General features: G+C 45.9%; 1 protein-coding gene across 2 annotated transcripts in view; it reads left to right on the top strand.

Moving 5' to 3' along the window:
* RGMB (repulsive guidance molecule BMP co-receptor b) overlaps positions 1 to 4,324 on the top strand; it is a 28,661-nt gene extending 24,337 nt beyond the window's left edge. For both annotated transcript variants that reach the window (XM_054032267.1, XM_054032265.1), the window contains exon 5: positions 1,036 to 4,324. In XM_054032267.1, coding sequence (XP_053888242.1) covers positions 1,036 to 1,704 — 669 coding nt within the window. In that variant the 3' untranslated portion in view covers positions 1,705 to 4,324. The remainder of the gene's footprint in view (positions 1 to 1,035) is intronic.
* The last annotated feature ends 22,923 nt before the right edge of the window (positions 4,325 to 27,247 follow it).

Here is a 27,247-nt window from a genome sequence, read left to right as displayed (position 1 = left end):
GGTTCGGCCATTTGCAGTTCGCTGTCCCAGGCCAATGGGGGCTGCGGGAAGTGGTGCGGGCTGAGGGATGTGCTGGCCGCCGCTTCCTGCAGCCCCCATTGGCCTGGAGCGGTGAACTGTGGCCAGTGGGAGCCGTGATCAACCGAACCTGTGGATGCGGCAGGTAAACAAACCGGCCAGCCTGCCAGGGGGCTTACCCTGGCAGGCCACGGGCCAAAGGTTGCCGATCCCTCTCTTAAAGCAAAGTTTGCTCTGCACTTTTATTATCTTGTTCAGAGTAGTGCATTTTCTTATAAACCACCTGTTTTATTCCCCTTCTGCCTGTAATACATATGTTCTGTAGCTGCTAGTGGACTGGAGGTGTCAAATCTCTCAGTTTATAAAGGCTAAGTCCAAACACTGAATAACAAAATGCAGATTGTCAAATAATTACAGAAGAGAGCAGGCGCAGCTAGTCACTGATTGCGTATTGAATTGATGGCTGAAATAATAGTGTGCTTTTTCTACAGCATTTTCAGGTTGTTCAAGGATTAGCTATATATTAGAGGGGGTACAATGAATATTTTCTTCATATTCATGTAGTCAGTGGCACCCCTTGCACTCTGGTTGCTGATTGCATTAGAGCACACTGCTCTCTCCATGGAGAGAAACTGGTTGTGCCACAGAAGATAGTGGCATGGGAATTATTTGGCACATACAGCTCCATGAGATTGCATTCCAAAGTGTTAAGGGAGCATTAGGAGAGGGAGTTGTGGCTCTGTTATATATACAGTCTGTTCCCTTTTTGGCCTCTTTTTCCAGTTGCTGTCTTCCACTATTGTGGGTTTCCCGCTAATGTAAGAACTCCATTTAAGTCGCCCTCTGCTAGACTATGTATTAGAGTTTTGGGATTGGTGCACGGTTAGAGATAATTTTCTGTAGGAATGAACGATGGGCTTGGTGGGCAGCTGTTCAGCCCTTGATCGTTCTCAATCTACAGTGGTGATAATGATTTTGAGATGAATTTCCCCTCTAATTTCCCTTGTTTTCTTCCAGATAACTATTATCTTTAAATCATACCAAGACTGCACAGAGCAGAAGGTGTACCAGGCAGTGACTGATGACCTACCGGCGGCTTTTGTAGATGGCACAACAAGTGGAGGTGACAGTGACACCAAGAGCTTGCGCATAGTGGAGAGAGTCAGTGGCAGATACGTGGAGATGCACGCCAGGTACATCGGGGCCACTGTGTTTGTGCGCCAAGTTGGACATTACCTAACGCTGGCCATTCGCATGCCAGAAGAGCTGGCCATGGCTTATGAAGAAAGCCAGGACCTCCAGCTGTGTGTGAATGGCTGCCCCTCGAGTGAACGCATTGATGATAGTGGTCACTTACCTTTGCCCGTTATGGGGCAGCTTCTTCCACATGCTGCCTCTACTCAGCCCCGGTCTGTGTACACACTGGAGAGTGCCACTACCAAATGCCATGAGAAGATGCTGGTGAAGGACATCTATTTTTACTCTTGTGTGTTTGATCTGCTCACCACTGGTGATGCTAACTTCACGGCAGCAGCTCATAGTGCCTTGCAGGACGTAGAGGCACTGCACCCCAGGAAAGAGCGCTGGCACATCTTCCCCAACAGTGGAAATGGTGATATGGGCAAAAATAGCAAATTGTCTGTTAGTCTTGGACTTGTGTGCTTAATCCTTGTTGCGTTTTTGTAGGGTTTTTTGTCTATAACAAAGTTTTAAAATATATATTGTCATAATATATTGAGTAAAGCTAAGAGTATATATGTATATACCATGTATATGAAGGGATGTTTGTCTTGGGACACCCGCCAGATTGTACATATTGTGTTTGTTTTACATGTATGTCGGATGTAGTATTCTTTGATTGTATCAATTTGTTTTGCAGTTGGTGAAATGTTTTATAATGTCCCTGCATTGGGACCTCATAGAAAGCACTTTATTTTTTATATATGAAATATTTATGTGTGTAGCTGGGTAATATGTATAATACACCTGTACATACACCACCCCCAGTGCTCCCTCTAAGTATTACATAGTTTAAAAAACTTTTATATGTAAGTACTTTTTCTGTGTTCCTCTTCTTTCGATCCTTAATTTCCTCCCAAGACCACCAGGCATTCTACTGTGAATACAGCACTAACTTGCTTTCTCTCTAAGTGAATCATTCAGACTGAGTCTGCTTATGATTTATGCAGCAACGTGCTGTATGTAGAACAGTCTTGGGTGTTTCTGTAGCTCACTTGACATGTTTTAATTGCATAGCATGACATTGAATATTGCCTTTCCCTCAAGACTGCTAGTTTTATTCTGTGAATGAGTTGAAATTGAGGGATCATTTGGTTGCCTAGGCTCAAGGAGAGCACCTGAGATTTTTTTTAATTGCCTAGGTTGTATCACTAGGATATCAAGGGGCATGCTGGGAGATTTTCCCTACGCGTGCACCCTACATAAACACACTTTTCCTTAACAGTCCCTGTCACAGCTGTCCATCTTCTTTTGGGGCTGACTGATAGCTGGAGGGGTGCTAAGTGACCTAAGAAATTCCCTTCCATAAGCAGTGCTTCTACCAAATGTGTTAGAATATAGGGAGAGGGTTATTTCAACAGAGTCCTCATGCATGGTAGGGATAAAGTTCAACCACTGGGTCACTGAATCAATCTAGTGCCTTAAATTTTTGCAAGAAAGAGGTAACATCTTACATAGTAAAGATTTTCAACAGTAAAAATACCCACATGTGCTACACACACAGCCCCCGCCCCCCACTGTCATGATTGCTAATTGGTCTAAGTGTGTGTTTGTATTCTGTTTTTCTCTTGGAAACAGTTTAGTGTAGATTAGTGAGTCTCTAACATTCCAAGGGTATGTCTACACTGCATTTTAAAGCCTGTGGCAATGAGTCTCAGAGCCCAGGTCTACGGGCTTGGGGGCTCACTCTGTGGCTCTTAAAACCGTAGTGTTCTGAAACCCACTCACCTCCAGGCTTCAGAGCCTGAGCTCCAGACCTAAGCCTGAATGTTTGTGGCTATTTTTAGTTCCGTAAGTGAGCCCCGGTCTATAGACCTAGGCACTGAAACTTGCTGCTGCAGGTTGGTGGGGGGTGATTGGGGTTTTCGGAGGGTGCTGTGTATACAAGAATCCAAGACTGGAATAGTCTTGCTTTCATTACTCTAAAGTTCAGTAAGTAAATTTTACTCAATGCTTGTTGGGTAGTGTGAGAGGTGATACGTGAAAGTTAAATCTCTCCTCTTTTTGCATGGAATGATGAAGGGCTAGACAGATTAGGGATGGTCTCCTTTTAGCAATTGCTGGGACTCTCTTTTGGCAGAGAGACTTAACTTGACACTGGAATGGGTGGAAGATTTACATGCCACTTACATTGGGCTGGGAATGCTGTTTTGAAAACCAATTAAGCTAGCTTGGTTTGGCTAGCCAGTGTGGAAGGCAAAACGATGTACTAGACAAGAACACATTCTAATGTGTTCAGATAGTTTGCCCCATCCCTTCTGCCTGGCCACACTGTTTAAACTGAGTTAGCTGGAAATGGTTTTCCAAATGCTCTAGGTAATGTGGTTTCTGGCCTACTGTCAAATGGGGTAGAGGAAGGGAGCTTTCCTGTTTTGCTGCTCTAACGTGGGGAGGAACCCTTGTATTTTGGGTGGCTGAATTTCCCCATTAGTGCACTGAGTTTAAAAGTATTGTGAAAGAATTGTAGTGGCTGAGCCTAGAGTTGCTGCCCCAGTACAAGTACATAGTAAATGATGCAGATCTACTAGCTAGTTTCCTGTCCCCCAGTCCCACAAATATGTGTGTGTGTGTGTGTGTGTGTATGTATATATATACACACACACACACGTGTATATATACTAGTAGCGAATTGTGAGCCCCATAGACAAGTAAAATTTCAGAAATGTTGTGCTTCCTTCAAAGCGTTTTCTTGTTCCTGCTGTGGGATTTCTTGAGAAAATGTTATTTGCACATGTTGGTTCTTGAAGTCCACACTAGCCAAAAGAGTTTTATTTAATGCCAAACATCTGGATATTTTGAAGCTTAGTGAATGGTCTCTGGGGAGAGCTTACGCTTAGAGGGAACACTGGTTTTCACAGACACTCCAAATGGCTGTCTTTTTTAGAAGGCTTCAAATTTTATTTTTATGCTTGGAAACCCCACAATGTGTCAGTCTTTGCAAAACCTTCTTGATGTGGTTCATGGATATACCAGTAAGTATATGTTTGTGTAAAAGAGTGACTGTGCAGTGTGTAAATACTTTAAATTATTATGATAGAAGAATAAAGTTACATACCATGCTGTGGAATGTTTGTAATGTGGTATTAGTGACCCCTGGTGGCTTGACAGAAAAACTTGTGCACATGCAGTTATAGTCACTGGTAACCCTTAACCAAAGCCCTGTGTTTATTTTCTGCTAGTCATTTGCTGTACAAGACTGTGCTGTACACAACCTCCATGCTCACTTACACAGTTAATTTATAAGAGGCAAATAAATTAGCAAGTGTAGTGAAATTTATAACCAGTAATGGCAAAACAGGCCAATTTAAATGAGTGGATAGTGTGTGGCAGCGGATCTCCGGAAACATCCACTTAGCATCTCACTTATGTACTCTTCCCCTGCACTGTGTGGAGACATTTGGCAAATTGTAAATCCAGTGGTCTCCTTTTGCTGCTTCTGTTTTGAGAAAGATTTATCAATTCCATCAGTGTTTCCTATCCTGCAGCTATGCAATGTCTCCCAAATCAGGAGAACCTTTGAAAGATGTAGAAAATCCACGACTAACTGTATATGGATGTTGACATTTACAAAATGTACAACTCTAACTTTTACATAAGTTCATGATATTCTGTGAAACTGATTTACTAAACAGTCATGAAAACATAATATATTAGATGCAAGTCTAAAAATATGTTGCACCAAGCCCCCACCCCCACCAAGCTTGGTTATATTTGATGCATTAAAAAAAGTGAATATCCATCTTCTGGTACTACTCACTAGGGCTGAAAAGTAACATTTAATAGGTGGCAGATGCCCCATTTAGAAGAGCTATAGATGGAGGAGACTTTAAATGTACATGTGTCACTACTGTGTACAGCAGGACAACAGGTGCATCACTAGAGTATAGTTGCAAATGTGCATGATTTACCACTGCTAGATTTGTAGAGGGTCATACATAAGACATCAGCAGTTTAACTTGTACCAAAGCTTAATTAAACTGAAAATAGCCACTGTTTTTCCTTTGCACTTACTTGGATTTTTCAAAATGTGTGGTGTCTTGGATGCTATTGTTTATTCATAGGATTAAATATTAAGCATGGGCTTTTTTGTAGCACTTGTCACCATGAGATCTCCCAAACCTATGCTGATTTATCTTCATAACATTGTGAGAGAAACATTATCTCCATTTTACAAATAGAGAAACTAAGGCACAGTGACTTTCCATAGGCCCTACAGGCAGAGAACCCAAGATTTAGTCCTATTCCAGTGTCTTAACTGTACATTCAGCACCTGATGCAATAGTTTCTGAGTGGAGGCCTTTGGGTGCTTCTGTAATAAGAATATCTTCCCTGTCCCACTTCCCAAAAAGCTTGGTAAGATAAATTAAGCCTTGCACTGTGTAGACTCTCAACAGATTGTGGTTCTTGTGGAGCAAGAGAGAAAGTAAGTTCCAAGAACAAGGCCATGTCCCTGAAAACACACTGGCTATGGCCCCTTTGTGGTTAAACTTTTTAGCTTGAGCACCTTAGTTCATCTCATTGTACAAGAGAGCAATGATCTTTTTGGTAAATAGAGCCCAAGTTATTTAAATGGGCATATGTTGTTGATTGTGTATTGCATATTTATTCATGGCTTCTGAGGCCTGGAAATGTTGTAACCTTCCTGCTGAGTTAGTTTTTTTAAAAAAAAAAAGCCACTTTCAAACTACCAGACTAATCATTGAGATTTGCAACAGTGGGAGTTCCATCAGTAGACAGGCTTATAGAAATCTTTTGCCACAACTCCTGGATACTCACCAGTTTCCAATCGTGTGATCCAGCCTGCTACTCGTCTGTCTTCATAAATGCATTTTGTAACTGTTTTCCTGTGTTGGGATGGTTTTGGTATGTATTCATGTCTCAACTCAGAAATAGCACTTCCTTCCCTTTCACCAGACTTCTATTAAAAAATGTCATCTATGTAAGGAGACAAGGTGGGTGAGGCAATATCTTCTATTGCAGTAGTTCCCAACCAGGCGTGTACACAGAGGTCTTCTGGGGGTACATCAACTCATCTAGATATTTGCTTAGTTTTACAACAGGCTCCATAAAGAGCGCTAGTGAAGTCAGTACAAACTGAAATTTCATACAGACAAAATGAGACAGTAAGCAATTCTTCAGTAACAGTGTGCTATGTCACTTTTGTATTATAAGTGAGTTGAAAGTTGGGGTATGCAAGACGAATCTGATTCCTGAAAGGGGTACAGTAGTCTGGAAAGGTTGAGAACTACTATATTGGCCCAACTTCTGTTGGTGAGCGAGACGAGCTCTTGAAGAGCTCTGAGTAGCCTGAAATCTTCTCTTTCACCAACCAAAGTTGAAGATATTACCTCACTGATCTTGTCTCTCTAATATCTTGGGGCTAAGATGGCTACAACAACGCTGCAACTAATCTAGGAGCAGGTCTTCACTGGGGGGGGGGGGGGTCGATTTAATATACGCAAATTCAGCTACCCGAATAGTGTAGCTGAATTCGACCTATCGGAGCCAACTTACCCCGCGACGAGACGTGATAATTTGATCCCTGAGAGATTGATTTCTACCGGATGATTCAGGCGGGTAGTGTAGACCTAGCCTGTGTAATGCTCAGAGATGCATGTTGATGACTTGATTTTAGCTATTCAGTGTTTTGATCAGTTTTCTTAATGTGCTGCTAGGTTCCCTCCATCTCAAAAATAAGGATAATTTGTGTTAGTACCAGACACACAATAAGCTAAAATTATGCAGACATTTATTATAATACTGGCAGAAACTAATCACATCTGATCTGATTCAATTCATTTGTAAATTACTTTGGGACTAAATTCTGCTAATTAGAGAATCAATAGGGAACAGGTAAAATGGATTACAGCCCTTGAATATACAGAGCCATTAACCACGTATTAAAAAACCCCTTCACTATATGCAATTTTAAGTGTTAGTCTCAGGGATTGTTTTTAATCACCGATGCTACTTTTATGACAATTTGTGTGTACAAACTATGTAAAGAACACAAAAGGAACAATGATACCTGCGCTCACATTGCCACATTTCTGGGTTTTTGTATGGGATATGCCATTTTTCAGTATGGCTCAAGAACTGCCTCTGAACAGCACTAGCTTTGCAGAATGAACCGGTAGACAAGGCATCAGCCATGGATTGTAGGTAATAATGGGTGTTCACTTTACATTGTATGGGGGCAGGGTGGTCCGTACCTTAACACCCTGGAGGTTTCTCCATGGAGGAGAAAAGGCAGTGTCTTGGGAATGTGTGTGCATTAGGGCCTCCTTTCCCCAGATAGATATGAAGAAACCAGAAACAATGGGAGGATATTGTGTATTTCCATGTACATACAGGAGAAAGCCCTTGGCCCAAGCTGAGGCCTGTGAGAGTAAGGCAAACTAGATAGTGGGGCAAGAGGTGGAAAATAAGAGATGGGGCAGTAATGTTGGTTGTATGGGAAGTGAGACTGAGAGGGATGGAGGAGGTAAGGATTAAGACACATAAGATAGGTATAAATTGCAACCTAGTATTAAATCTAAATATCCCAGCACTTTACAATTAGCTTTGTCTAATGTGCCTCACTGTTTTGTGTTACCCATCATGCTGCCGTTGAAGCAAATACCCATCCCTCCAAACCAAGCTGCTGTATCCATCCCTGCTCCCTTCTTTCCAATGTTAATTCCTACAACCTCTTGCATCAGATTTAGATTATAAAGTGTTAGGAGATGGCAATATCCAGGGTTGCTAGGTTTGTACTGAGAGCTGCCTGAGTGCAGGGACTGGCCTAGCCAGTCAGCATAGGCTTAGGGGCAGGTCTCCATTACAATTTATGTTGATATAACTTACATTGCTTAGGGTGTGAAAAAGTCAACCCCTCTCCCCCTCCCCACCAAGCAATACAAGTTGCACCAATTTATGCCCGGCTGTGGACGGCTCTATGTCCTCAGGAGACGCTCTCTTATGGCCGTGAAATAATTATGCTGAAGGAGAGCTCTCACATGTTTGCATGGAGTGTCTTCACCAGCCATACTACAGCAACGTAGCTGCATCAGTGCACTTATGTTGCTCTTCTAGTGGAGATTAGCCCTAGGTTTGTAAAGCACCTTGTTAATCTGTGAGCTGGAAGCACAAAGAGTCATAGGCATTGCAATGCCTAACTATTAGACACTGAGAAAAATCAGTGGAATAACACTGGGCTCCACAAAGGTGCTTAGGCTCCCTGTACAATGCACAAGGAGAGACAGGCAGCCTAGGAATGGGATCCCTGCAAAAAAAAACAAAAAAAAAAACAGTTTGCTAGGTGGGGAGCCACCTAAGCGAGCCAATACAAGATGCTGACAAAAGAGGTATATCCTAAGCCTTATCCCTCTCATGCAGTTAAGCACCTAAAATCTGAGCTGCAGGGAAAGCACCTGGCTCTGCTTGTGAGCCACATCCAGGAACTGTCTTCTGGAGTCAAGTGGTTTAGGCATCTAAGCCATTCCTGCAAGAAATGCCAGAAGAGGTGGTACTACCTCCCTTATAGCTTTTAATCCCTGGGTAAGAACACTCACCCAGGATGTGGGAGACCCAGGTTCAAGTCCCCCATCTGCAAGGGAACTGGGCCCTACCTCCCAGCCTGTAGAGGCTTTCTCATGCTCAGTTTTAAATGACTATTTAAGTATTTATCCAATGTGAAACAGTAGCGAGTGAGGGAGCCCCAGCGTACACTATCCCATAGTCCTGTGGTTAGGCAGGCAAGTGCCCTCTGTTCAATTCCTTTTGCCCCCCTCAGACAGAGGAGGGAATTGAAGATGGGTCTCCTATGTTTCTAGGCTAAAAGTTATAAAAGGGGTGGCATCACCTCCTGAGCCTGTTTTTCTAATGAGGCATGAGCAAGGACGTGTGCTCTGACCCCAACCTACCAGATATAGGGCTGCAGGCAAGATAGGCAGAGGAACGGCTAGCTTCCCCATTTGTGGATTGTCCTACATTTTAGGCATGAGCTATTCGTACAGATGTCTAAAGTGAGGAAGCAGTGCACATGCTCAGAGACAGACATAAGCATCTAGGAGACTTTTACAGTAAAACTTTAGGTGCCAAGCAAATTTAGGCACCTACAGGATTAACCAACAGTGACACAGGGGTTGTGTGGATCACAATGGTACCAAAAACCTGGGGCTTGGACCCCTAAAACTCCCTTTGTGGAGGAGAGGGCCCATGCTTTTGTATACATTTTGAGGGGTTCCTACCAGTTTCCTCCATACTTAGGCTGTCTAGCACCTTCCATTATAAAAGATGTGTGACCCTTTTTTTCAAAAGTGCTTATCTCCACTTTTTGCAACAGGCTTTTGAAAATTCAACAGGGAGAAAGCCTGTGGGCTAGCAAAGTGCCTCATCTTTGTCTCATTAAGTGACGTTTTATTCTTGGGAACAAACGTTTGAAAACTGTCCTTTCCCTTCTGTTGCTTGTCTTCCTCAGGAAAGCTTTGGCAGCATGCCAAAATCATAACTGAGCGTGAGTATTCTCAAAGAACCAGGCCCAGACTCCAGCACACACTGTACTGGGAATGCCAGGCACCTGCAGCAATGGAAGACGGGAGAGAACTGGGCTAGATTCCCAAGGACCAGCTCATGGACCCAGCAGCCCAGCCCCCACTTTGGGAACACCAGGAATCAGATGAGGTGGGGAAGGGGCTGGTACTCTTCCAAGTTCTGTCCCCAAAATAAGGTCTGCCCATATGTGCCAAAACCACAACTGAGCCCACTCACCTTAGAGTGTACAGCTTGATGAGCTCCGCTAGGCTCCCCATCAGTGCATTTTGCAAATACCCATGGGCTCTGCTGAGATCCCTGGACTTGGGTTCATGGGGGAGGGGGGAGGAAAACGTGGCAGTACCACCCAACCACCACCCTGGTAGCACCAGATGAGCGGTCACTACAGTACATTGTGCCGATCTGTGACCAGCCCACCCTCTCTCACCCTTCTCACATGAGGAAAGCGCTAGTTAACAATGCTGCCATCTAAATCATCATCATTAGTCCTCAATGTTGATATCTCACTGAGATGAGCTGGACAGTTCATAGCTTGCTGTGCTATTGTTCCAGGCTCATTGCAGACTCACATTGACACCATTTGATTAGATCATTTTTGTTCAAATTTTTGAAGTTTTCTTCATAACCATAACAGCTAGACCCTTAATTTAAAAAAAATGAAAGGCGAGAGTCTATAGAACAAAAGAGCAGATTCAGAGAGGTACTGGTAGAGCGCATAGGTGCTGAGTTTTATTTTTCCCCCTCTCAACCCTGAGGCACTGCCCCTTCCCTTGAGGCCCCACCCTTGCTCTGCCTCTTCCCGCCCCCCCCCAGCTCCAACCCCTCCCCCGAGCCCTCACCCGCCCACTGCTCTCCACCCTCTCCCATCTGCCACACAGTGGCTTGAGCCCCAGAGCACCCACGGAGTACAGAATATGGCTGTTCCCAAGCACTGGTAGCTACCTCACTGGCAGAAGCTCTCCTAAATTACCAGGGAGCTGGTTGGGGTGGAGTGGGTGAACTCAGACAGGAAAATGATAAAAGACAAAAACACCACATCACCTGTGGGTAAACATTCTTCACAAAGCAATCCCTCCATATCTGACCTCTCAGTCCTCATTCTCAAAGGAAATTTACACAACACCTTTAAAAGATGAGCCTGTTAGCTTAAATTAATAATTTTGCTAGATACTAAAAATCATGGACTGAATAAAGAGACTGGATTTATGGCTTATTACAACAATCTATAACTTACTAACAATACCCCTCTACAAGCTTCCATTCTGCCCCGCTCTCTGTTCTTTTCCCTGCTCTGAGCGGAGGGGTGCGGCGTTTTCATGCCCCTGAGTGACGTAGTTTTACTGATATAGGTCTGTAGTATAGACCTGCCCTGAGTATGTTTCCCCAACCTGAAAAGAGCTCTCTGTAAGCTCAAAAGTTTCTCTTTCTCACCAAAAGAAGTTGGTCCAATTTCAGATATTGTACTAAGATCATATATCAAAAAAACAAGACACTGGACAATCAAATTGTGGGTTGCATGTACCAGGCATAGGAGCTTCTAGAAGACCATCATTTCCTATGCATATAAAACTCTGCAAGGGTTACCTCTTCTTGAAATTCAGTCCACCTGCATGTGTGTGTATTTAAAGAGATCAGTAAATATCTATATCAGGACACTAAAGTTGTCCACCAGGCCTTAGGTGACTGGTAATTACATAGCCACGCATGTTGGGCTAGTTGAATTCTTTCAGGAAGCACACAGTACTGAATATTTTAATCTCAATAAGCCGTATTGTGTCCATCACTGATACCCCTCTTTACAGAGTTATTTTAAATCATTTAAATCATATTTTAAATCATCAAAAGATTCTGTGATGGGGCGGCTGCCCCTCACGGGCAGAAAAAGGTTAAAAGCAGCCCTAGGGAGGCTGCGCCAGAGGCAGCCAGTTAGAAAGGGTCTGAGAGGAGTAGCCAATCAAGTCCTGGCAGATTCATATAAGAAGGTCTGCAGGGCAGAGCAGAGGTCACTAGCTGACTGGAGAAGACCAGGTTCCTAGAAGGAGGAAGAAGTGCCAGCACTTGGAACAAAGCAGTGCTGCAAGTAGGGACTAGGGGAGCTAGAGAGAGTTCCTGGCTGGTTGCTAGGGCCTGCAAGCTGAGGCCCTGAGGTAAGGGCAGAAAAGGGGGCTGGAGCAACATGGGAAGTGGCTGCATGACAAAGGACGGTAATTGTCACTGAGTTAGTGGCTGGACGGAGATTGTAGGTCCCCCGGAAGGGGAGAATACAAAGTACGGCACAGCTGGAGAGCAGTGTCACTAAAGAGGATGCCGCAGTCCTGGGAGTGGTGCGGGTCCTGGAACGAAAGTGACAGCATCGAGGCACCACCAGGGGAGGGTGCCCTGGCGAGCAGACCTAATTCCCATGACAGCCGGCAGGAGGCGCCAGAGTGGTGAGTCCAACCACATCACAGATTCCTACTACAAAACTTGAGTATTCAGAGATATAAGATGAAACTGTTAAAAGAGCATGAAACAGCCATCCTGGATTATGGCTCAACATTTGGTTTTCACCGTGGCTTTATCATTTAATTTCGATCAGCTTAGATAAACTCAACACTATTGGTGTTCCTACTTCACATAGAGAATAGAGCGCTTTAAAAAGTGAAGACACTTTCTACATCTGGGCTTAGGTTATATGGTAAAATATCTAATTTTACAATTATAAAACAAGAACTGAATGGACCTTTGTTCAGCTGTGCTGCTATTGACCCTCTTAATGCTGGGGAACTCCACTGGGCTGGCAGTGCTAAACAGAGGATTCATTCAATAACTTAAAAATTCCCATGCTGTGTGACAGCTCTTTGTTTTCTTACTCAAGCAACTTGTTTTGCAAGGGAACCAGTGGGTAAAATTATAGCAAGCAAGAGGAGAATTCATACCATGATATAACAACGTTCATATTATGGTCCAGAGGACAGAGAGCTAGATGAGGACTCAGGAGACTTGGACTGTATTCTCAGCAGTGCTCCTGACCTGCTGTGACCTTGGGTGAGTCTCGTCACCAGTGCTTGCCTTTTTCCACTCCAACCTGATGTCTGTCTTGTCTATTTAGCAAAACTGACATATACCGCTGCAACTACCTGGATAATAATTTAGGTTTCATTTTGAGTCATTTAGCCTCCAGCCAAGTTCTCAGAAATTCAATGTTAAGGATCAGTATGTAAAGTGGATAGAATGGCTGCTTGATTTTTAGATTCAGGGTAAAATTTTCAAAAGGAGGCAGGGTCCAAACCTGCAAAGGTCTTTAGGTGCCTCTCTCCCCCTTTAGATGGCTAAATCCATCATTTAGGCACCACTGATATTTTCAATACTGCCACTCGGCTGCCCCTAAGTCAGAGAGGTAAGTACATTTCTGGTGGTTGGCATTCATGAGCTGCCCAAGTCCTGATACTATTCCACAGCTAATGAGCAGCTCAGAGCCCAAGCTCAGGCTAAAGTTCCAGGGGCTCTGAGGAGGGATTCTCAAAGTGGATGGGAGAAAAAGCATCTCACCAACAGGGCCCGGTACTTGGGTACTGTGTGTGCGCTCTGAGCTGATACCTATCAAACCCCTCAGGAGGGCCAGATACAGGCCACTGAAGAGAACTGTCAGCTTAGCACCCACACAAAAGAGAGCCAGAGCACATGGAAACACAGGCTGTGTGAGTGAAAGAGAAACAGTTTCAGCAGCCATGGCATGGGGGTACCTAAGCAGGTGTACTGGCTGAAGTATCTCCAGGAGAAGATTCAGGCAAAATCAATCCTTGACCCTGAGTTATTAACTTTAACTAGGATATTTTCCCTGTCCTCCTCCATCTCATTCACAGGTACTTCTTGTCAAAACACCAAGAATAGGATTTTCATTTAGAGATTCAAAATGCTAATTTAGTTCCTTCCTTACCCTGAGCAATCATTTCAGGGAATTTCTGGAAGCTGACGTGGCTATCTACTCCTCAACTCAGGAAAGCAGTCACAATCCCCTTCTCCCTGCCCATTCCCACAATTTAAAACATAATTTAAGCCAACAACAAATATGAAACCCACAAGAAATGTGCCACACTTTACTGTTCATTGAGGCAGCTTTTTGTCACTTCCTCATATCTGCATATTGTCTACATAGATAGGTAGTAAGCAAATCAGAACACAATGTTTTTCTACACAGTTAAAATGCCTACCACATTATTCATGTTATGTAAATAATCATCTTGCCAAACAAAGGAGGAGGATGGAAGCACCAAGTGATGGGATTATAAAGCAAAAGATTGGCAGTTGAACAAATTTTTGCCTTGGACATTCTCAACACATGGCCTGTTCCATTCATACAGTGGTCTTTTCATTAATATACACTATTATTGATCTAAACTTTTAGAAACTCAGTTTTATCTTTAGGCTTGTCCTAATAAAAACAGTTTAAATTAGCCAGGCAGAAAGCCTCTCTAGGGAGGTATGATAGCATAACTTCTTTTCTGCCCCAGCTGAGGCTAATTTGGTTGGCACAGAGGAACCCTGCAACTTGGCTTTTAAGCCCACCTGCCACCAGGATTTCATGCCAAGTTGCCATCTCTAGAGGAAGAGGATGGATTGGTGCCACTGAGGCCAATTGTCAGTATCTCTCTGGCTGACAGTGATGCTGATAAAATTATAGTAGGGTGGTTTGCTGAGGAGCACTTTGAATCGATTGCCTACAGGGGTTGAAGGAAGTGGGAAATGCTGGGCTCAGGTGGTTCCATTGATGAGGTCACAACCTTTGGATACTCATGACCCCAATTTAAACATTTGTATTTATGGTTGTGAGTTCTGCACAACCCTAAAAGAAATTAAATTATCAGGCCTGCCATGGTAATAACCTAATCAAGTTAGATTTATGCCACAGGAAGGATACATTTATTAGAGCTTGTTTGCCACCATCCCCTGGAATAGCATGTGGGAGTTCATCAGGAACAAAGGTATCTTCAGTGACTAAAGCAGAAAACAGATTGGTTATTTTCAAAGGATTAAAAAACAACTCACTCTCTCTCTCGCTCTCTCACACTCACACACACACACACCCTAGAGTAGAAATACACTAGTTTAATCTGCTGACTACAATGCTCAGCATAAAGAAAGAGAAGATAATATAATAATGGTTATACTTGGCACAAGTATTCTTCGGAAGGTGTCTTTCCACTTTCTTTCCAAAGTTCCTGCTAAGTACAGTATTGGGCCCCACGCCTGTAAACTGTATGCTTAAATTTGCTACGGTGAGTGGCACCGTTGATTGAAATGGCCCTCCTCACAGTAGTAAAGTTTAGCATGTATGTTAGTGTTTGCAGGATTGAAGCCTTATTCATTAATGCTGTGGAGTAATGCGGAGAGCAGTCTCAGCTATTTGTTTATCTGAATTTTCATCTAGAGTTTTGCTTTGTGTCCCAAAAGCCACCTTTAAAAGTTACAGGTTTATTGACATTGCTATTAGTCCAGGGCTTGCCTGTAGAATACTGCCAAACACACATTGTACAGTTATAATAGATACCAAAGGCAAGGAAATTCAGGCTGCTAATGTGGCTATAACTCACTCTGTTGTGCCTTGGTATTGTAAGTGTCTCAATGCATGCTGCAATACAATATCTAGTAAGTATACCACCATCAATTAGAGTCAGAGCCTTAGCCTTGAATTTCTTGGCTTTTCTGTGTGCCCATATTGTGTTCCTTACCACAATGCTTTGCTTTTCTGTGTGTGGGGGGTGGGGGTGGGGGGGGCGGGGTGTGTGTGTGGCAGGGGGATTGGGGGCATTTGGGGGAAATAAGGTAACAAAACACAAACTGAATATTAGAAAAATGTGAATTGAATAGAAAAATATAAACACAGAGGCAGAAATAAAGCAAGACTGGTTTAAACCAAGTAAGGATCTGGCTCACAAGCTCCTAACACTGGAATGGGCATTTGAAGAAAAAAACACTTCCATTAACAGCCTGTTTAGTCTGTGGTTCATTCAGATCCAGAGTAAATCTGATGAAGTAATTACGATTCACCCACTATATGATACTCCTCACTTGACTTCATATAAGATGGACTTGGTCAGATACAATATTACAAGAGCCATTATGATCCTTCCATTGACAATAATGTAAAGATTCCAATGATAGCTTCTCACTGCTCAGAGACGAGCTTGTGAATCCAAAAGGTTGCAATCTGATTTAATTAAGATTAACAACCTAACAATTTCAAACTCAATTCTTCTTACCAATATGCAAATCTTGTAAAATTAACATGTGCAAAAGTGCAGTAACTGATTTTACAAGTTAGCTGATGTGCACTTGAATATCAAACAGCAAAATCTAGTCCCATTTGCAGCAATAAAAAATGATTTGAAAAGGAACTGCTGAATAGGCGGACTGAGACCTAGATCCATGAAGGTTCTTAGGTGCTGCAGTGCTGAGCATCACAGCACCCAACTTTTAGGCACCTATAAAATTACAGGACCAACACTGTGATCCACAAAGCAGAGTTAGGCACCTGGGCTCCCTGTACAATGCCTGGGGAGAGATAGGTACCTTAGACTGTGATACACAAAGCCAGCAAGCTAGGCGGGAAGCTGCCTACACTAGCCAATGGGAGATGCCAACCAGAGGGCTGTGTTCTAAGCTCTTCCCCTCTCACAGAGATGTAAGTCTGGGTTTCAGGGAGGTGCTTAGCTCTGCTAGCCACTCATGAACCAGGGGAAATTAGGCATTTGGCCACCCAAGTTGAATTTGAGGGCAATACTTTGGTGTTAACATTTTAATGTTGCTTTCTAATGCAAAAGGTTCACCAAACTCCACTGAAGTGCTAGGTGCCTATGACATTGCAATTTTTAAAATTTACTTAAAGAAGGGATCACAGAAAATATTTAGAACTAATAATTTTAAAACACCACCCTATACTTACCTGAATCAAGCTATTTTGGGAAGGATACAAACTATGCAATCCAAACTAAAACACATAACACGTTTTAATCAGACAAACTAAAATAGCAGATCATATTATGTATTTCCATGAAAAATTTGGGTTTGAAATGTAAACAGCTATTGATCCTCAAGTCTAATGGCACCTATGGAATTTGCTCCTGAAACAAATGGGGATAAGAGGAGATCACAAAGCAATAGTGCGATGTGCTCATATTCAAATTTGTTGCTTAGGAAATAGGCTAGTCAGTGTTGCTTGAGATGTAGCCTACGTATGGCAATTATGTTCAGCCCCACACAGTAAACTGTAATAATCGAACCTGAAAGTGATGAAAGCATTGATCCCAGGGGATTGGTCCTTGTCTGAGAGCAAAGGATGCCGTCAATGGAAGATTGAAGAAGGCGTTTCTTGCCACAGTTGTAATCTGTCCAGCAATAGGGAGGAGTCCAGTATCACCCCATTCATGGTCTGATACCCTCGAGGCCAGCGATGTTTGACTATTGGCCAATGACAAGAGGACAGGTGTATATATATTGTCCTAATTATTTTGTTCCATTTCTAGTTATGGTAGACAGTTTAAAAATCCCATACTTCTCAAATTACAATGATTTTACCATCAGTTTAAATATTAACATCTTAATGATGTAGTCAGAAAAACAGGGACAGACTGTAAACACTACATTCGAAATAGCAGCTAAAAATCAATTGAAGACCAGAAAATAAATACATCAGTATGGCTGGAAAAGGGCAGTGCTTAATTTGTGCCAGGGCTGAGCCCAGCACCTCTAGGTTTACTGCGTCAGTTATGAAAGTAAAAAAATTGTTTGAGCCCCAGCACCTCCTTTCATTACAAATTAAGCACGGGAAAAGGATACTCTTACTTTATTCCATTGTATTCAAATAATGGCCTTGGGTAGGGGCCATGCAAACATGAAAAGGAACAAAAAAAGAGTATGAAATCAGGAGCATCCCTAGAAAAATAGAGATGTAGCTCTCTGTCAGCTGTAGTAGCAGATATTGGGGCAGAACCCAGTTTGGCAGCTAGCTTCTATCAAAGGGCTGCAGGGGAATGAAGAATCCAAAGCCCCCCTTAACTTGTGAATTTAAAGTCACTTCATCCCCTGCTCAAAAGGGAGCAGGAAAGAGGAGACGCATCCCATCTGATAAAAGAAGCCTCAATGGCCTCTGAAGCAAACTTACATTCCACAGTTTGAGGGCCGAAAGCCTCAGCTCCCCACTACCCACCTTTCCCCTGGCACTTTCTAAACATCAGTTCTCCGTTTAGATACAAAAACCAGCAGCACACTGAAAGCCTGGGGGCAGCAGAAAATGAATTAAATGTATAGTAAAAGAAACAAGGAACACTGTGCTGTTTGGATTATTTATTTTTTTATTTAATTAATTAGAAACCTCAATTTTTTTAACTGACTTTAATCTGCCACAGACTTTCTGAGGGAGTTGCTGCAAACACAGGGGACAGCACCACTACACTTAGGTTCATCTTAATGCAGAGCATGGGGCCTCGCTCCTGAGATGCTTTGGAGAGCTGGTTTGAATCTTGTGGACTTTAGGGAAACCATGTTGGGAAGTAGGTGGGCTGGTGGCTTTGTGGTTGTAAGGGGGCTTGAAGGAGAGCAGACTAGAGGGGTAGGGCATAGGTGGGACCAAAGAAGGGCCAGTTCACTTTAGGAAAAATGTAGCTTTCTTTTGCTGTGCCATGCCCCCCATTAGACTGCAAGATCTTAAGAGCAGGGAATGAGTCTATCTATATTTTCTATAAGGTGCTGAAGCATTAAAAAAAGTAGTAAATAACAATGAAAATGATGTTAGAATGATAACCTTCCAAAAGAATGGAAGGGAGCTCTGCCACTCAAGTATTGGAAAATTTGAGTGGCTGAAGTGCTAGCAACAAATCAGCATTTGCAATGGGACAGATGAAAATCCTAGACTACTAGATCACTGCTGGAGGTGCTGCTTCTCTCTCCCATTCATTCCTTTGCACTTACAGTGTTCAGCTCCAGGGCAGTGCAATAATTCCAAGAGACTCTACAGTATGAAGAAGCTTACTAATCCCTGTCCAGGAGCTGAGAGATGAGAACTCCACTGTGAGTGGCTTTGGAGGTGATAGGGACAGGGAAGCAACTACAACAGAGGAAGGAAGTGGGAGGGAACAAATTGCTCCTTTCCTTGGCTTCTGTGGGGCCTTAGCATTTGAGTAGGATTCTGCCAGTTTTTCCCCACTCAGCTGGTGTGGTGTGATCCCTTCCCCCTCTGGGTCATGCTCTACCAGTGGGTACCTGCTTGCAGCCTACCTTACGATCACACCCACCGGCTAAGAAGCACTGTACTAAATGATCCAGTAGGTCTTTTCCATCTCTAATTTTTGCAATTTTTACAATCTAATATTTGAAATTTCTAAGGCAATGCAGTGATAGTTTCCCTAGAATTATAAACTTGTAAATTAGTTCAGCCACAGATATAACTGATCCCCTCTATTTGTACTACTGAGATCATTTAGACTAATTTTCAATATGAAAATCATGTAGCTATTTCGGTTTATGATTTTAGCTGAACATATTGGCTCCACCATCTTCAAAATTCCGAATTCTGGAGTGTAACCAAGATGATCTTTCTGCTCTGGAATTCAAAGCATGGCTAAATTAATTTTCCTTTACATACGAATTAGGATCAAGAGCAAATAGACACTAGCACAGGCCACACGGAGCATAAAAACCTTCCCTGTTGGAACTGGAACATTCACTGGGCTTGTAATAAAAAAGGAAGCTTATGGTTAATCTTCAATATTTCACTATCTGACAAATCATTGCATATCCTCAACTCTTCAGGAGAACTCATCCATATTAAATGCCAGGTAGCACATTTTTGGAAATTATTGCCCAATACAAGTAAACTATTTTTTTAAATCAGTATTTTACTATACAGGCATAACTATATAAGCAAAAGTTAGCACCTTGCCCCTGGAATTTATTTAGGCATTTTAAAGAATAGTCTTTAAAAAAAAGGGACACAGATCTGAATTTTCTATGAGATATGCTTAAACCAGGCTATTGTTCAGCATAGTAACTGAAAGCATACTACCCCCTAGTGGCTCACAGGGTTCACAGTTTGGTTCAATGGCTCTCAGCATCCCCACTATACAAGTTGGTCCAGCACCCCTGGTGTGGGATGATTCACAAGACATGCTCTCCTTTAAAATATGATTTACTCTGTCAGAATTTTGGTACCACCTTGTGACAGATATGCAATTTCCTGCAATATCCTTGAAAAAACCCTTATTGAATTAGGTTTAAGTATCTTTGGAGCCAACTGTATTAAATGCAAAGGTTATGTATTGTTGTGAACATGTATGTAACCCCTGTAGGGGGGAGATGGGATGTGAACCCAGGGAAGTGACAGACAAGCAGCATCCTCTCAGGACCCTGGCAGTGAGGAGTATCTGCTACATCAAAGATTGAAGTACCACTCTCCCAAATTTGGCATCTGATCTAGCAGCTAGGTCCAGTGCATAGTGCTTTACAAATACTCTATAAGTGTATTGCTCGACCTAGCAGCCTCGTAAATTTCAGATATTGGAACATTTCAGAAACTGGCTGAGGATTTTGCTTGGGCTCTGGTCAAGTGAGCCTTAATAGACAAGTGGGAGAAAACACGGTTACCTACCTTTCATAACTGTTGTTCTTTGAGATGTGTTGTTCACGTCCATTCCACATTAGATGTGCATGTGCCGCGTGCATGGACGTCAGAAACTTTTTCCCTTAGCGGCTCCCGTCGGGTTGGCAGGGGAGCCCGCCAGAGCGGCGCCTCCATGCCGGTGCATCTATACCCCTGCTGACCCGACCCCCCTTCAGTTCCTTCTTGCCGGAGACTCCAACAGAGGGGAAGGAGGGTGGGAAGTGTAATGGACGTGAACAACATATCTCGAAGAACAACAGTTACAAAAGGAAGGTAACTGTTTTTTCTTCTTCAAGTGCTTGTTCACGTCCATTCCACATTAGGTGACTCACAAGCTTACCATAGGAGAAGGAGAGAGTCATGGAGCAATTGATTGAAGAACAGCCCTGCCAACCACTGCATCATCTCTGGCTTGCTGCTTGACTGCATTGTGGGCTGTGAAAGTGTGCACCGATGACCAGGTGGCTGCTTTACAGATCTCCTGGATTGGGACGTGCGCCAGGAAAGCTGTTGAGGACGCCTGTGCCCTCGTCGAATGAGCTGTGATTGCCAGGGCTGGAACCTTGGCAAGCTCATAGCAAGCGCGGATGCAGTCTGGAATCCACAATTAAATGCATTGCGCCGAGACTGGAAGCCCTTTCATTCTATCAGCTATGGCAACAAACAACTGCGTCGACATGCGGAAAGGTTTAGTTCGCTCCAAATAGAACGCCAGGGCCCTTCGGACATCCAGAGTGTGCAGGCTATGGTGACTCGGGTCCATGTGTGGTTTAGGAAAGAACACTGGTAAACAAATGTCCTGGCCCATATGGAATTGCGAGACTATTTTAGGGAGGAATTTTGGGTGTGGCCTGAGTTGCACTTTGTCCCTACAGAAAACTGTATAAGGAGGCTCCGAGGTTAGGGCTTGTAACTCGGACACCCTCCTCGACGATGTAATGGCCACCAGGAATGCCGCTTTCCAAGAGAGGTGCAGGAGAGAGCAAGAGGCCAGAGGCTCGAATAGGGGACCCATAAGCTTGGAAAGGACCAGATTAAGGTTCCAGGGAGGGACCGGCGGGCACGAGTAGGGGAACACTCTCTCCAGTCCCGTGAGGAACCGCACCACCATGGGGTTAGAGAACACAGAGCATCCGGATTCCCCCATGTGGAACGCTGAAATGGCAGCTAGATGCACCCTGATTGAGGAAGGAACGAGACCCTGATGCCTGAGGTGCAGGAGGTATTCTAGGACGACTGGAATAGTGGCCTGGAGTGGCTGTATCTGCTTAGGCTCACACCAGCAGGAAAATCTTTTCCACTTAGCTAGGTAGGCCGCCCTAGTGGAAGGTTTCCTACTGCTAAGGAGAATTTGTCATACCGGAAGAGAGCACTGGCTCTCCATAGCGTTTAGCCAGAGAGCTTCCACGTCATGAGGTGCAGAGACTGCAGATCCGGGTGGAGCAGGCACCCTCTGTCCTGCGTGTTGAGGTCCCGGTGTAGGGGCAGGGCAATCGGAGTGGCCACTGACAGCTCTTGCAGGGTTGTAAACCAGTGCTGCCGAGGCCAGGCTGAGGCAATCAAAAGTATCATCGCCTGGTCCCTGCGAACTTTGAGTGGGAGCAGAGGGAAGGCATACTTCAGACTCCCGCTCCAAGGGATCATGAAAGCGTCTGCGACCGAGCCCGGACTGTGGTTCTGGAACAAGCAAAACCGCGGACATTCGCTGTTGTCCTTGGTGGCAATGAGGTCCATTTGGGGAAACCCCCACTTCTGGAAGAACGACTGCAAGATGTCCAATCTTATCGACCACTCGTGCATGTAGTACGACCTGCTGAGGCTGTCAGCTAGCTTGTTCCATTCTACCAGGAGATATGACGCTATGAGATGGATGGAGCGGGCTATACAAAAGTCCCACAGAAGAAGGGGCTCTCGGCAGAGGGGAGAGGAGCAAGCTCCGCCCTGCTTGTTTATATAAAACATGGCGGTGGTGTTGTCTGTCAGAACTGTCACACTGTGACCTTCCAGAGTAGTGTGAAAGGTTTGGCAGGCTAGACGAACTGTCCTGAGCTCCTTCATATTGATGTGGAGCAACATCTCGGCCTCAGACCACAAGCCCTCCGTCCTTAGGTCTCCATGTGAGCTTCCCAGCCAAGGTCTGACGTGTCTGTCACCAGCGTCTGAGCATGCTGTAGTACGGTGAAGGGGATACCCTCGCATACTACCGGCCGATTGAGCCACCAGCGCGGGGAGTCCAACCTGGGCCAGAACCGTCACGACAAGGTCTAGGGGATCTCTGCCTGGCTGATATGATCAGCCAAGCCACGCTTGTAAAGTCATGAGCCACAGTTAAGCATATTTGACTATGTGGGTGCATGCTGCCATGTGCCCTAGGAGCTGGAGGCAGCATCTGGCCATGGTAGTGGGGAACTTTAGCATCAAGTTTATGACCCGCTGGATGGCCAGGAACCTGGATTCCGGAAGGCTCGCTTGTGCCTGCACCGAGACCTGCACTGCCCCGATGAACTCCAGCCTTTGGGTTGGTATCAGGGTAGACTTGGGCAAGTTGACTAGAAGGCCCAGCTTGCGGAATGTATCTAGGGCCACCGTCACATGGGAGCAGACCTCCTCTTCGGACCGACCCGCGAGGAGCCAATCGTCTAGGTATGGGCATATCCATATTCTCCTCTTTTGCAGGAAGGCTGCCACTACTGAAATGCACTTCGTGAAGATGCGGGGGGCTGTCACCAGGCTGAACGGGAGGACTGTAAACTGGTAATAGTGCTGGTTTATGGCGAATCATAGGAACCGCCGGTGAGCGGGGTGACTATCGATGTGAAAGTAGGCATCTTTCATATCGAGGGCAGCATACCGATCCCCCGGATCCAGGGACAGGATAATAGTGCCTAGGGAGACCATACAGAGGTAGACCTTGACTAAGAACTTGTTGAGTCCGCAAAGGTCTAAAATGGGCCGAAGGCCCCCCTTTGCCTTTGGGATGAGAAAGTAGCAGGAGTAAAACCCCTTTCCCCTTAGTTCCTGAGGGACTTCCTCCACCGCCCCCACCTCTAGGAGCAACTGTACCTCCTGCATAAGTAGTTGCTTGTGAGAGGGGTCCCTGAAGAGGGATGAGGAATGGGGGTGGGTAGGAGGGAAGGAGGAGAACTTTAACGTGTAACCCACCTGTACTATGCGTAAGACCCCATGGTCTGACGTTATACAGGACCATGCCTGGTAGAAGTGGGAGAAGTGGTCTGAGAAACGTGGGGAAGGGTCTGGGAACTGGGTTGGTACACTGTCCTCGAGCGCACCTTCAAAACCCCTGCTTGCTGCCAGGCTGGGGCTTGTCCTGGCCCTGGCCTTGACTGGGCATGTTATTCTGCCTGTGCCTATGGTCTCTGCCCCTCCTGCGGTAAGGCTCCTGCCTAGGGTGGGACTGGTACTGACATTGTTGCGATGATTGGGGCTTGAATGGCTTCCTCTGAGTCACTGGGGTGCATGCCTAATGACTTGAGGGTTGCCCAAGAGTCTTTAAGGCTATGCAGCCTGGCATCCATCTGGTCGGGAATGAGGCCAGACCTTTCGAAGAGGAGGTCCTAGATGGTGTTCTGGACCTCTGGCGGAAGGCCCAAAGCCTGAAGCCACGCTGAATGCCTCATCACCACACCTGAGGAGATTGTTCTGGCTGCTGCGTCTGCTGAGTCCAGAGAGGCTTGTAAAGAGGTCTTGGCGACTGCTTTTCCCTCTTCTACTAGGGTCGTGAACTCAGGCTGAGAGCCCTGGGGCAGTGAGTCTTTAAATTTGGAAACTGCTGCCCAGGAATTAAAATTGTGCCTGTTTAGGGTTGCCTGCTGGTTAACAATCAGTAATTGGAGGCCCCCAAAGGAGCAGACCTTCCTGCCAAAGAGGTCCAAACGTTTAGCCTCCTTGGCCTTGGGGGCCAGGGCTTGCTGGCTGTGACGCTCCTGTTTGTTCATGGCTGAGACGACCAGCAAACAGGGGTTCGGATGAGAAAAAAAGGAAGTCTTAGGGCTTAGTATGTCCACCATAGGATCCTCCTGCTCCACCGTTTCCTCTGTCTATAGGTCCAAATTTTGGGTGACCCTGTGGAGCAGCTCCTGATGTGCCCTGTGGTTGATTGGGGAAGGCCCCGACGCCGCCGTGCCCGCCATGGCCTGGTTTGGGACGATGAGGAGGTGAGGGCCTGCTGAGCCTCCTCCATTTTTTTCTTCCTGCCCTTCAGCATATGTCAGGGGCACATCCGAGCCCTGCCTGGTAGATTGTCCCTGAGATGGCCCGGAGCTCGGTGCCACTTCCGCTGGTCAGTGTGCCGGAGAAGTGTCTGGCGGCCTGGATACCGTAGCCTCCTTGGGCATGTGTGTCTGTGTGGGGACTGGGACCGGTGCACTGAACGGCCAGACCTTGAAGCTGGAGGCGGTCCCTTGCTGTTGATGATAGGCCCAGGGTGTCCAAAAGGGCCATTGTCCCAGCGGTCCCCACTGGGGATGCCACACGGTCTGGGGCTCCCTGCTAGCCAGTGCTCTGCGGGCATAGCTGGAGCGGCCTGAGTCGACCTCGGATTCCGAGGAGGCCCATCTCAAAGGCCAAGGCGGTGCCGTGGCCTGGAGCCATCGGGGGGGCTGGAGAGCGGCTTCTCCCTGACCGGGACTGTGATTGGTACCGATGCTCTCGGGACCAGGCTGCCTTCTACCTGGAGCCGGGGATTGCGGGTCTTATGTCCCCTTGGTGCCGGCTTATTGGCGGTGCCAGGGAGCGGTGCGCCGGGGGAGCAGGTGCAGTGCCCTGGCTCAGTTCCAGTGCCATCGAGTCCTGCTGAGTCAAAGGTAGTTGGGAGTTCACGGAGACTGAGCTTGACCAGGACCGGTGCTGGGGGGGTGACCTCGAGCGGCGCACCATTGCCAGCCTGCTTCTGGACGGCACCCTTGGTGATGGCGCTGGAGGCTGCTCCTTGTCAGGGCGGGGACTTGCCACTGACAGCTCGATGAGGTCTCTTGCCACCTCAAAGGTGTCTGGCGTGGAGGGCTGTTCTAGGATGTCCTCCAGCCCTTCTTCTGTACTCGACCCACTTAGCCCAGGGCTCGACGGGCCTGTGGCGCTGGAGCTACCGGTGCTAGTGCATGTCCTGGGGCCGCACTGCCCTTTTGGGTGCTCAGTCCCTTGAGAGGCACCACCTTCTTATGTGGGGAGCACCCTCTATCGCCTTTCAGCTGCCCCTTTGACCTTACTGGAGAGGTCAAGCGGTGCCTGGGCTTGTCCTGTTGTTTCAGTGCCGCATGCTTGCGGTTCCCCACCTGTACCAGATCACGGATTGCACTCTGCACCAAGGATACCAGCACTGAAGCCAGCTGGTCCGCGGCCGCAAGTTGTAGCGCGACCTCTATGAGCAACTGCTTGAGGCAAAAGTCTCTCTCTTTCTTAGTTCTTGGCTTAAAGGCCTTACAGATCTTGCAGCGCTCAGTCTGGTGCGCTTCCCCCAAACAACAGAGACACGAGTTGTGGGGATCACTAATGGGCATAGGCTTGCGGCACGTGGCACAAGCCTTAAACCCTTGGGCCTGTGGCATGCCCCGCAGCCCAGGGCTGGTGCTGGAAACAACTTCCAGACACCTAAAACAAAGGAAGCTTAACTATCTACTATTAAGAAGTGCTAACTACTGATAACTGTTACAACTGTGCTAAAGGATCACTCACAAGCGAGAGAAGAGTTGTTCCAACGCCACCACGGACGGTAAGAAGGAACTGAAGGGGGGTCGGGTCGGCGGGGTATATATGCCCTGGCATGGAGGTGCTGCTCTGGCAGGCTCCCCTGCTGACCCGACAGGAGCCGCTAAGGGAAAAAGTTTCCGACGTCCGTTCATGCAGCGCGCACGCACCTAATGTGGAATGGATGTGAACAAGTACTTGAAGAAGTAGTACACTTGCCAGCTGGTAGCACAGTTAGATACAATGCATTATCCATTTTGATGAAATAGCCTGGGTCTTGGAACAGCCAGCTATAGTCACAAATAGGCATGGGAACAGTGTGAAAGATTTGGTCCTGTAGATGTAATATCAAAGAGCTCTGGAGATGTCTAGAGTGCATAGCTGCTTCTCCCTTTGTGAAGAATATGATTCAAGGAAGAACGTAGGTACATTTAATTGATTAATTTAAGTGGAAGATGGAAACCACTTTGGGAATGAATTTTGCATGAGGTCTCAGTACCACTTTATCCTTACGAAACATATGGACTTGAACGTGAGTGCCTGCCACTTGCCAACTCTCCTGTCTGAGGCAATGGCCACCAAAAATACCATTTTGAGGGCGAGATGGTGGATGGAGCACTTCAAGAGAGGCTCAAAAGGACACTCCATCACAGCTTCAGAAGGATGATATTGAGGTCCCATCCTGTAGCAGATTCTCTGACTGGTAGGTAAGTGTGTGTTAGGCTTTTAAGAAACTTGAAAACTGATGGATGAGGGCAGTGGCCCAAGACAGCAAGCGAGCCAATTTTTAACGGCATGCTGCTGCCTGCCGGGACTCCAGCATGCCATTAAAAATCCTGCCCAGCCCGGCTCGCTTTCCTCTGCCCTCCGCTCCTCTCGCAGGGAGCAGAAGCATAGGCGTGCGTACGGGGTGGGCAAATAGCCCCACTCTCCCGGAGCGCCCGGCCGAGCGCAACAAGCCACCAGCTCCTCCCCCGCCTTCCCCCCACCCCCGGAGCTCTGTCAGCACTACGTGCTCCTGCGGGGCAGTGTTTGGCTCCGCGGGGAGGCAGACACGCTCCCCGCTCAACCGGAGCCATGCCACCCCACGCGCAGCACTCTGAGAGGCGGGGCTGC

Source organism: Malaclemys terrapin, chromosome 6 (genome assembly GCF_027887155.1).
Source record: "Malaclemys terrapin pileata isolate rMalTer1 chromosome 6, rMalTer1.hap1, whole genome shotgun sequence".
Lineage (NCBI taxonomy): Eukaryota > Metazoa > Chordata > Testudines > Emydidae > Malaclemys > Malaclemys terrapin.
Note: the sequence above shows the minus strand (reverse complement) of the source record. Positions and strands in the feature narration are given on the sequence as shown.